Source organism: Callorhinchus milii, unplaced genomic scaffold (assembly GCF_018977255.1).
Source record: "Callorhinchus milii isolate IMCB2004 unplaced genomic scaffold, IMCB_Cmil_1.0 Scaffold11, whole genome shotgun sequence".
Lineage (NCBI taxonomy): Eukaryota > Metazoa > Chordata > Chondrichthyes > Chimaeriformes > Callorhinchidae > Callorhinchus > Callorhinchus milii.
In genome coordinates this window covers 14,901,582-14,913,686 of record NW_024704752.1, presented here as the reverse complement: position 1 = coordinate 14,913,686, position 12,105 = coordinate 14,901,582, and the positions used below count along the sequence as shown (strand labels likewise).

The 12,105-nt window shown below is 37.7% G+C and overlaps 1 protein-coding gene across 1 annotated transcript in view; it reads left to right on the top strand.

The window, feature by feature from the left end:
- Window positions 1-12,105, top strand: part of efhd1 (EF-hand domain family, member D1) — a 31,184-nt gene that overhangs the window by 12,433 nt on the left and 6,646 nt on the right. Inside the window, exon 2 of the mRNA XM_007887722.2 lies at window positions 9,051-9,198. Within this exon, the coding sequence (XP_007885913.1) occupies window positions 9,051-9,198 (148 nt within the window). The remainder of the gene's footprint in view (window positions 1-9,050; window positions 9,199-12,105) is intronic.

Here is a 12,105-nt window from a genome sequence, read left to right as displayed (position 1 = left end):
GTTGAGTTCTGTTCGAAATGCACATATTAGCAATAACTTGCATTGGTAGAATATTCATTCTACTTTTAAGAATATGTACTATAAAATTCTATGATTAACTTTCAATGCATGTTTATACATATGGTAATGAAGTGTTCACCTTTGTCTTTAATTAGACAAATATTCTGTTTGATGTGCGTGTTCTTTACGTCTAAGCACAAGTCCCTAAAGTGAGTAACTGCATTGGAAAATATGCTCTGAATGCCTGCAGTATATTCAAAGGGCAGCTGTCTAAATCATTCTGAATTCAACAGAGGAGCTGTGATTCTATATCTACTTGCAACAGAACTTTCTACTACCCAGTTGAAGCAAATTCTTCCATAATGAGTAAATTTGTAGAGCAATTGGCAAAGGGAATGTCAGGAAAAGGGTGGGAAATAGCCGTGGCTTCCTGTGACCAGATGGAATGCTGATTAGGTTGAACACAAATGTTCTAATATGACTATTTTGTGATGGATGTCTTCCAAGAATTATGATTTTAATGATAAACGTTTGTTTGTTTGATTATTCCACAAAACTATACAACTGTACTTCAGAGCTGTTCCAGTGAGAACTAGTGCACACGTGATTCAATCTTGACTCTTTCTAATGCGAGGAGACTTTCAATACAGATTAGTCTCTACACCCTCAGAAGATCGAGGCACTACATTAATGCCTCGATCAAAAGTTAGTTCACTTGAAAGTAAATTGTTAGCTGGCTGTGCATGGAATTTTGTCAACAGGAAATTCTGAAATGAGGAATGTGCACATTTTATTGCAAACTACAGGGCTAAACTCTTGTGTGAGGATTAACTGGCAGAGTTGGTAGCACTCTTGCCTCTTAAAAAGATTGAGCTCATGTGGAACCTGAACCCAATCTAGTTGACGTTCCAGTGCAGAGCTGAGGGAGTGCTGCATTGTCGGAGGTGTCAGCCTTCGGATGAGACTTTAAACGAATGGTCCCCATCTGCCTCCAAGTCAAAATGGGCCATATTTTAAGAAGAATTTTGCTAAGGAGTGAATTGTAGTAACTGAACCTGGCTACAAATGACAGGCTTCCCAATCCGATTGGTACTTTTGTAATTTCCTCTTGTTGTAGATTGATGTCTAATTACTTGCTGCTCCCAATGAGCTGGCAAGTTTGCTAGAGAAAATGGATTGTATGCATAAATGTTGTGCTGGTCATTTTTGCTAATTCATTTTAAAATGTTTCTGCACTTGCAAGAAACGACTTTTTTTTCCCATGTTTATTACAGCAAAAGACAGAATTCTCACTGTTGTATAATTTCAATGATCCAGTGCTAAAGGACAAAATAATTTGCTTTAGGCCCACTTCTCCTTATCTGATTTTTTTCAGGATTTTTTTTACCCTTGCCAACATCAACCTCGGGCAGCTGCTACGCATTTTATCCCCAGTGCATCTACACCACAGAATTCTTTATTGCTCATCCTAGCAAAGCTTTTGGAGCTAATGCATCTTGCACTGACGGCCTAGAGAATATATAGTTGCTTAACTTCTGCTTCATTTCATCTAGTACAAGAAACACTGTTAAATTTTTTTTGCAGGTTCACTGGAGCGTAAAGAGTTTGCGCAAATATCAGTGTTGAGCATTGTTGCTATCTGCATCATTTTCAGTTTTACATACACTCGATTGCATTCATACTGTCTTGTCTCTGACCTTTAGTTGCCCCTAAATCGTTTTTTTTCCTCCATCTACCAATGAGCAAATTCCCAAATGGATGGGATGTGCACTTTACATGCCTTTTTAGTTAGTAAAGCAGACATAGCTGGCCATAGGCTGTCAGGATGGATGACCTCAAGTATATCAAAGTGACTAAGACATGAAATGATGCATCATCTCTCCTCCACCCACCCATCCACCCCCCTAATTCAATCATGTAATTTTAAATTGTAACCATCTGGTTTTATTTTGCTCAGCACAGTATGAAGAAACATGGATCATGACCTTGTCACTAGTTTCCCGACATTGTGTAGGTGGACTTTTACAGCTAAACATGAAGCTCCACTTGGAGCCATAACTAGGAGAAACACCTGACATTATTTAAATTAGAAAATAAGTCTCTATTGATCAAAATGAAGATGAGAGTTTATTTGAAGTGTACAAGTGCTCAGGCAAAACTAGTCCCAGCATTGGGCAATTGGGTTATTTCAGGCCTCTTGACAGCAATTGTCCTACTGTGTGCAATTTACCCTTCCCCCTCCTATTTCTAAAAACAGCAGGATGTTTCGGAAGTTTAATGTGAACATGGGCCAACTGAATGGAGACTATTCCACACTAATCCAGTTTTAAAGGAGTGAAAGTTTTGAGATGCTTTACGAGATTCACTGTAATTTGCTATATAGATCTGTGTTCTCCTGGCTTCCCAGTGGAAGCAAGCTAATATGTGGCAGTGAGATGTTTGGAGAAACCAGACAGGAAAATGGAACAGCCACAGGTTAAATATTCACTAGAAGAATTCACTCTAGGAATGCACTGGGCTGGATTTGACTACAGTGATCAATATTGCCTTCTCTACTAGTTTGGCAAATTCAACTTGATAAAAAGACACCTTGCATTTCTTTAATGTACTAATTCTATTCTTCCATTAATGTCCTATTTATTAAAAGGACCAACCTTTCTTGATGTATGATTGTGCCCTTTGGTGCTTCATATCTCAGAGTTTTGTATGAACTGAATCAGAAGATGACACATTACATTCCCATGAAGTGTCTGTCAGTTTAAGAAATCGTCCTCTAACTGCTCAGCTGTCAACTACATTTTGAAATTTAAAAACATGTTAAATTTTGTGCCATTATTGAACATATTAGGCAGTTAAACTTAGTAGATTACAAGATTGCTGTATATTTTAACTTCATTCAAATCGTTAATAGGATTGTAATTCGTTCTGACCGACCGGTTCAGTAAATGGAAGAAGTGTTCAAAAATTCAACATGTACAATTGCTGAATTATTAAAGTGACTATTCCAGCTGAACTTTGCTCCTACTTTTGTAACTTCAGCACAAAACTTTATTGAATTGCTATTTTAATAATAATAATAATAATCCTTGCATTTGATATAGCGCTTTTCACGTCGGAAGGACGTCCCAAAGCGCTTCACAGAACACACTGTAAAGTGAATTGACTGTAAATTTGTGGGCGAACGCGGCAGCCAATTGCGCTCAGCAATGTCCCACAAACAGTCGTAGATTGAAAATGACCAATTTATTATTGTTTTTGGTTTTGGAGGGATTATTATTAGGCGTGTGGAGTAAGGAAACTTGCCCAAGGTTTCGCCCTCTGCCTGGAATTGAACTCAGGTCTCTCGCTTGCAAAGCGAGTGCTCTAACCACTGAGCTACAGGACTCCACTATTTTAATAGTATTATCATCTGGGTTTTTTAAAAAAAAATCCTTTTGCAGAAATAACCCATGGAGGTTGAACCTTGAGCATTTCTAAAGGCAAAATGCATAACTGCATGTGTTCAAGTCTATCTGACTACTGTAGAGAAAATGTCCAGATGAATTTATGCTTTCGCTAAAATAATGTCATCTACAGTTATTGTATTGTATCTTATATTTGCAAGGTTCTTGAATCCTGTAGTTTTTCAGTTTGTCAGCCTGACTGAATATACAGTAGAGTTGAATAATGAATGTAACGGCAGGTGGTCTGAATGTGTGGGTATTTCCTTTATGCTTCTAGACATTTGAAAGGTGTTTTGTTGGATACCTTCCTGACCAAAGGGCCTTTCTGTTTTTTTTAACTGATTGAAAGATAATAATTTTAATAATGTTAACTGAATGGGACTGCTGAAGCTAAAGGGAAAAGCTTGAATTCTCACAAGAGAAAAAATGTAAAAATCAATTGTCTTCTTTGTAACCTTAATACTGTACTTTTGAAAAGATCAAAGTCAGATGAAGTGTTGCATATTCAGTAAGACTCTGTCATCACTTTTGTTTACCCGTGTGAGATGCATTTAATCTCTCCAGTATGAAGAATGATGATTAGTAGCTCTGTATGGAATTAATAGACCCAAATATTTTGATAACCTTGAATCAACCGAGGAGATTTCTATTAGACAAAGAACAGCCTATAGGATCTCAACAGTCTAATCAGCAAAAATTGGTTAAAGGACATGGATGTTCACTGGAACTTTTTTTCCAGAAAATAATTGTAGATTTGAATGAGACTTCACTCTGCAATGCAAGAAATGAATGTGACTAATGACTAATCCCTCATGTCATCTCTTTAGCAGTTGGGTGTTTTTTTTTGCCACTATTAAAAACTTGAGTCACTTGGCACATGGTTACTGATGAATGCTGCGGTGAATTTCCTACTTCCTCTTGCATTAGTGATGAGCAGTGATGATCAGAAGACTGGACATCAGTGTTGACTGTGTAACTGTTAGCTGCTATATCTGTTGTACAGATGTGTCTTATGGTAGTGAATACTCCTGGGTAGTGTTTGCTTGATGTTTCAGTTGACTAATTACAATATGAATTCTTCCACTGATTAAAAAAAATTGAGCAGCGGGTGTCTTCATGCAGATGTAGTTTGCGCAAGAGCCAACTCAAAGCCTTCTGTACTGCTCTGTTGTGATTTGTGCTGTGGCAAACTCATAATGTGGCTGTATTTATCCAGGTTCCCCACCCAATAAAAAGCTGTTGCAGCAGATGTGATGTCAATGTGCCAACAAAGAAGAAAATATGGAGCAGTGTTGTTGGCAGGCATTTTTGTTATGGTAATAACAAAATACAAAATGCCTGATGACCACCTTGAAATAATTCTGGGACCACTGAAATTGTAATATCTTATTTTGGTATAGAAATACTATTTGAGTGCTCTGCAATTTTTTTGACCCAAGTTATATTATCCTGAAAGGGAGTTGATTCATCTGCCCATATTTTAAATTATGGAAAGGTAATAATTACTTTGTAGACTCTGACTGCAGCTAGATAAAACTAATATGAATATTTTTAATTTGACTCTTAATTTCTATAAAAATCCAAAATTTGTCGACCACTGTTGTTATTGAAACCTTACCCTGCGTGGAGGGTGCTATATAAGTGCTTGTTGTTGTTGTTGTTGAAGGTGATGCAGTCCTAACAGTGATGTGAATTTTAACGTTAAACCTTGAAATGTTTAACCTCCTCACTTTGAGGAGATGCGATTCTATTTTGTAGTAATGTAATTGCATTTTTCAGTCTAAAGAACCCATGTCTGCATGGATTCAATTTGTGAACTAAAATTATATTTGGGTGGTGGTCCGAATCAATGAAGTAAGTTCTTACTCACGGCTTACTCACTGAATTTTCTCATGTCATTGGTTTGTCGATTGTATCGTTAAAGGGAAATAAGGAGGTAAGAATATAAAAGCCAAAGGCAAAAAAATGTTTTTTTAGATACTCTACTATCTATGAAAGCAACGGGTCTTGGCATATTGACGGGGGGTGTGGGGGGGAATGTGATAGTTGAAGGCTTCTGTGGATAAAACTTGTTTGCATTTGCTTCCACTTTCTGCTAACAGTGGATAAAGCAGCTGCATTGTTCTAACTGAATTCCTCTTGGAGATTAGGGCTAAAAGGCTGACGACAGTATGTGGGAATGGGAGGCAGAAATAACCAGTGCAGTTGTGTGCATTACTTTAGATGCAGGTCGTTCTTTCAGAGTAGCCAGTTGTTTCCCTCACTAGGCCTCTCTGTCACAAGCACATGAAAGAATCTATTTATAAATATCAAGACTGGAGTGAGAACCTTTTGTGTATGAATGAAGAATGCTTGTGTGCAACATTTAAGCCTTTGCTGAACCTGTGAATAAATCTTTACTTTTACACTTCTGCTTAACAGAACCAAGAATCCATTAACCCCATCATTTCAGTGATGTATTTAGAATTGCTGTTAATACTTGAATGGATTGTTATGTGCTGGTGGTTTAAGTGTAGAGCGTTAAATCCTACTACTCCAGGCTAAAGTCTCACCAAACATTCTGCTTTCTGAATATGGTCTGTTAAGTGTGTTCAATGAATTCTCGTAAGACCTAAAATAATTCCAGTATGTTCAGTTTCCAAGGTTAAACCATTGCCAACTGTTAAATGTTATGAGAAAAACAGTGGGACAGAATGTAAACAGATTAAAATCTGTTTGTTATGAGAGCCACAGAGGAGTTGAATCTGAATAGAATTGGCACATCTCCTTGAAAATGAAGAGTGACATTTGTAGTGAACAAATGTATTCCTAACATTAGCAGAAGTAACTGATACAGTGAAAGACAAATGGGGTGATGCAGGAACCCATATCTGTCTTGTGCCTTGGAAGGTTACCGCTCCCATATGATTCGGAAGGTGGCTTAAATAGAGACTATTGCCTTGGGAGAGTAAAATTTAAATTCATCTGATCTCTCACTCGTCACCATTCAAGCTCTAATTGCTCTTAATTGGGGAACAAAATTAGAAGGAAGGTTTTGGGGTTTTTAACCTTAAAATTTGAATGTAGATTTGTTTTCTTTATGGATATTGAATTTGTTCCAGCAGTATTTATTAATGTTTCAGCAATAAGCTTTACTATGCTACTGAAATAGCCTGATACTTGATATGTTGTGCTCAATTATTAATGATGTCCTTTATCCTTTGTATAGGATTTCACTCAGAATTGTTACATGTAACTTTTGCCTGTTTTGACATTTTGTCAGTCCTCTGCTGCCTTCTTTATTTTTAACATTTATGCCTCAAAGGGCAAATGACTGACTAATCATTTCCTGTTTCTTGAAAGGTTTTTTTTTGCTGTTCTGTTCAGTTTCCTTGACTTTTAAAGCATTAGAATGACACAATTGTATTCTTCTGATCTGAACACAAATCTTATCCATTTTCCACATTCATCTGTAGTTTGCTTGTGGTTGCATTGATATATGCACAACATGTGTTGAAGTTTCAGCTGCTGACCTTCTGACAAGTTACAAAGGCCAGACCTGGGGCAGTGAGAGGTCACTACAATGGGAGAATAAATTCCAAGGTTAACCTCTACAAATTATAGCCCTATTAAAGACTGTGGCTTTGCTTAGAGGACAGATCTACTGTGGATCTGTACTAACCAGAAATCCACCTGGCTTCCTGCACTTCAAAAAAAAAACATTGATGGATAACTTTCTGTATGCTGCATGTATTCCTGGCAGGGCAAAACTTTGGGCAAGTTTCCTTGCTCCACACGCCTCTGTTTATCTAGTAGAAGTAGGAACCTGGTTGTTAGTCGATTGGCAGATTGTTTTTCCGGGGGTAATATAATTCCTTCAAAATAAATAAAAATAATTTGGTCATTCAATCCACGACTGTTTGTGGGACACTGCTGTGTGCAATTGGCTGCCCTGTTTCGCCCACAAAATATATAGTCAATTCTCTTTACAGTATGTTCAGTGAGGCATGTCTCGATGACGTGTTCAGGTGCTATATCAAATGCAAGGATTATTATATATGCATCTGCAGGACATAAATAAAGTTATGTCAGCAGTGTTTCTTACATCATACAAAAAGTGACATCGGTGGAAGTCTGACAACAATGCTAGTTGCCCTTTTTTGCACTTAGTCGTAACTTGGGCCTCTAAATCCAGAAAATACCCAATATAATTGTACTGCATCTTTAAAATGAGAGCATATGCATCAACATTGAAATATGCAGCACAACATTGGCCACTACTGCAGGTGATGTGGTTCAGGCAGACGACTCACTTAGTGAGATCATACCCTTGGCATTGCAAGGCACAGCAATTCTGTTCATAGACGGATAGTAGATGAAATAAAGTAGACAATAATTCTGTGTAATGTACTTGTTCAAATTTCAATGGCCCTGAAGGGAGTTGATTGCAATAACTTGCACAATGAAATTATCTCTGGAATTGGCTGTGTTCTAACGACTGCAGCATTTTAACTCGCTAGAAGCACAGGATAACTGAATAATGTTGTCTCTCCAATATCTGATATTTTAGCACCTTTTTTGATCACGTCTGTGCCATTGATCCCTAATTTACAGCTCATATGGTACGGTGCAGTCATTAAATGTGAGAACATTAACATGAGCCATCACCCTTTCTGTTCAGGAATTTGACATTTTCAAAACTTGTACAATGCTTGTGGGTGAATATTGAATAGTTTCAGTTAGCAATATTTATTAGCCTTCACTGATTTCGGAAGTCACTTAAAATGTGTGGTGTTACTGCCATCTTTGAGCTTCACAGGAAGGATGTTCACAGCTCTGAACTGAAATAGGTGAATCAGCCATCCTTTAGGAAAGGGGTCAGGGGTTAGTGATTGAGCCTGTTGTGCCAATGTATTAGCCGATGGGAGATTGTTTAAATTCCTTTTTTAACCTCTTCTCCATATCCCTCGACATCCCTGCTTCTCTCTCCCCCCACCCCGCCTACCCGTCATCGATATATATCTATAACTAAAAGTAATTGAAAAGAAGTTGTTCAAATTCCTAACTTGAACAGGAAATTGTGGGCTTAGCACTGAGGAAAAGTGATCTATATAATTCACACTTCCAAACCTTCCTTTTCCACTTCACTTTAAATACCTTTTTAAATCCCCTTCCTTTTCCTTTCCTAATAATCCCTCTAAAAACAAAACAATAATAAATTGGTCATTTTCAATCTACGACTGTTTGTGGGACATTGCTGTGCGCAATTGGCTGCCGCGTTCGCCCACAAATATACAGTCAATTCACTTTACAGTGTATTCTGTGAAGCGCTTTGGGACGTCCTCCCGACGTGAAAAGCGCTATATCAAATGCAAGGATTATTATTATTATTATTATTATTATTATTATTATTATTGTTTCGTCCACAAAATACAGTCAATCCACTTTACAATATGTTCTGTGAATTGCTTTGAGACATCTCAATGATGTGATAAGGAGCTATATGCAAGTATTATTCTCTTCCCCCACCCAATCATGTACTGGTGCATAGGTTTCCACAGGACCTTGTGCTTATGCTTACCTAATTTGTGTTCTCGTATAAATCTCTTGACTTGTAATATTTTGCAGATTTGACTCTGGAAGGGATAATTTCATTGACTTGATGGAACTAAAATTGATGATGGAAAAACTTGGAGCGCCTCAGACTCACCTTGGCCTAAAAAACATGATAAAAGAAGTGGATGAGGACTTTGATGGAAAGCTGAATTTCAGAGAGGTAAGGATTAAGAATATAAATTCTTTCTGGTATTCATTCTGCTGCTGCTTTTGAGTTGTTTATAGCAATACTATATGCTCAGATTGAGAATTTGTAAATTGTCTATTTAAATCCTTTTCTAAGCAAGGCATTGAGTTCCTATTAAATTGGCCTTCTTTTGTGGGAAACAAATTGGTCTTCTTAACATGTTATGCAAGTTGAGAATTGTACGAATGCTGGGATGAGGAGTGGTTGGTGTTGAAGGGGTTTACTAAATGATCCATGTGGCTTAACCAGATCTTTACAAACCTTGTTGTGTGCCAGATTCCTAAGGGAAATTGTTTTTCAAGTGATAGTCTGTGCAATCAAATATACTGTAAAGTACCCATCTAAAATCAAAGTATGAAATGTTCTATTAGACATTGCTTGATCAATTGTTGCAGGTTCTGATCGGTGAAATGCTATCCCCTATTTATGAATCCCTGGTTTGAGTACACACTGTTCAGTATTGTAGTGAATCACACATAATGCAGTTAGGATCAAATGACCTGAACTTCCTATCTTGCTAGAAAAATCTCTTGACGTTATTTTAGAATTGCTCACATTCCTATTTGGTTGTTGAGCTTAAAAAAAATCAACCAACACTTGAACCATAAGTATCTGAGTCTTGTGTGGCATAATTGCTGTGTCCCAGAATAGAACCAGACATTATTGTGACTTTGTGGAGCTTGAACCAGCATTTCTTGGCTTCATTTGTGAGATTACCAAAGTGGTTCTGTATGAAAAACAAATCTTGTGATTAGACAGACTCTTGTTCAAGTACTGCAATAGGTTTACACCAGAAAACCTCTTCAGCCAGTTAGCCTAAACAGGGTCAATAGTTAAATATTTTCAGTTGGCAATCTTATTCTGTAAACTACATGAAGTGGTTGCAATTGGAATCATATGTGCACTTTTGAGTATTCTACATTCAAAATGACATTGACAGGTTCGTGAGATTTCTGAGTAGAATTAGATTAGGAAGATCTGGATTGAAAGGTAGGTTTGAGGGGTTTGGAGTGAAGAGGGCAAGGTTTCAATTGAAGTGAAGATGGATGACTTTGGAGGTCAAGAAGTCTCCATTTCAGGAACTCCCTCCCTTCCCCCCAGAAAATGGGCTCCATTCAGAGATTCTCTTCCCCCTGAAATATTAAATATGTAAAGTCTGGAAAGAGTTGTCATTCCATTGATTTTGTAATTGTAGAACTTGATTCTTAGTAATACAATAAGTTGGTAAGGAAAAACATCCTAATCCTAAATGGAGTTGAAGTAATGCAGAAATCAGAATAACGTAGTACATTCTTGTACACTATCCTTTCTTTCCCCACTACATTCTAAAGTTGTACAAAAGGTATGTTAGTGCAGGTCAATAATCTAGAGAGGATCATTGATGGCTCCTGTGTTTTCTTGCTGCTTTCCTGAAAATCCAGGAGATTTTCTGTGCTGAGTAAATGGCAGTTAGATGAAGTTGGTTGTAAAGTATAATATCCAGGAGAATGCTAGTTCCTATGTTACAAAGTCCTTGAGCTTTATCTCAATTTGTGACCTTTATAATGCTTCCAGCATTTCTAATGCAGAAAAACGGTTTGTCCTTGCCAAAAGCTTTTCTAAAAATGTCTACTATGGGGTAGGGAGGTGGTGGGAGAAAGAAATGTAGCTGCAGGCTAAGAATGATGAAAGATGCTGACTACAAACAAACTCTGGATAATGCCCATATCTCAGTTTAAATAGCACTTATTTTACTTCCTCCTGTACCTGAACCTCGAGTGCAATAAGGACCACACACAGAAATGGACCATAATTTATCCAGTCAATGTGATTGATCCGATGCAGTGTTTAGAAACCTGAAACTAATACAAACAGCGCTACCAAATCGTAACCTGGGAGGAGGAGAAACAAATCACAATTTTTGGTACAGGGCCTCATTAGTTTGACAATGTCCCCTAAGTGCTTCAGATTTCCGTAACATGTGGTGTCCTGCTCCAATCTCAATTTTTTCTGTGCCATTCACTCTGCAACAGTCCTCCAGTCGAGTTAATTTGCTGTTTTATGCTGACGTGTTTCTGTGATTCAGCTGATCCAATTGGAAGCTATTTTGTTGCATATAAATGGATAGATTCTCTTAGGTTGTTTGAGATAATGCCCGCTCCCATGGGGGGGGGAATGGCCTCAGCTTGGGGAGTCATGGTTATTTGGTTAGATTGTTGGCCTCTCTCACGTTGGACCACAGCGCTGTGAAACAAATGCTTTGATATGTCTGGAGTTGAGCAGGAGAGTGTCAATGCAGTCTTTCACTTCATTGCTGGAACATACCCAGGTTCAAGTGTAGCCCTGACTGTGGAGATGTGAGTATCTCTTTTGAAGGCTTTTAAAGCTGTTACATTTTGACAATCTTAATTCAGTTCCCAGTAGACCTACTAACCCCACAGCACAAAACTGGCTGCTCATTTGGCATGAACGCAAAACCACAAGCCATTTGGAACTGCACAGAATTGGTGTTTTTTTAAAAAAAACAGTTTCTGTGACAATTTGTTTTAAAAAAAGTTAATTTAAAAACTTGGCTAGAAGTGGAACTTTGTTTATGAGGAGCAATGGAACCATGTGATAGCAACTTTATTACGGATTAATCTGCTTCCCCTCCACCTTTTAGATTCTTGCTAATATTTGCCCAGGATGGCATCTGGAGCCACACGCAACACAATAGGACTTCATTTGATTGTCAATTGCATAAATAACTTGCCAAAATGCTTTTTCCTTCTTGCAAGGGAATGAAATGTGACAAAAGGAAAAAACAATTCAGCGAATGTTGTGTCTTCACAGACGTATCATTGCCATTCACCAATAATTCAAACAGGTGTACGCTCTCATCAAGTCATGTTTAGGTGGACA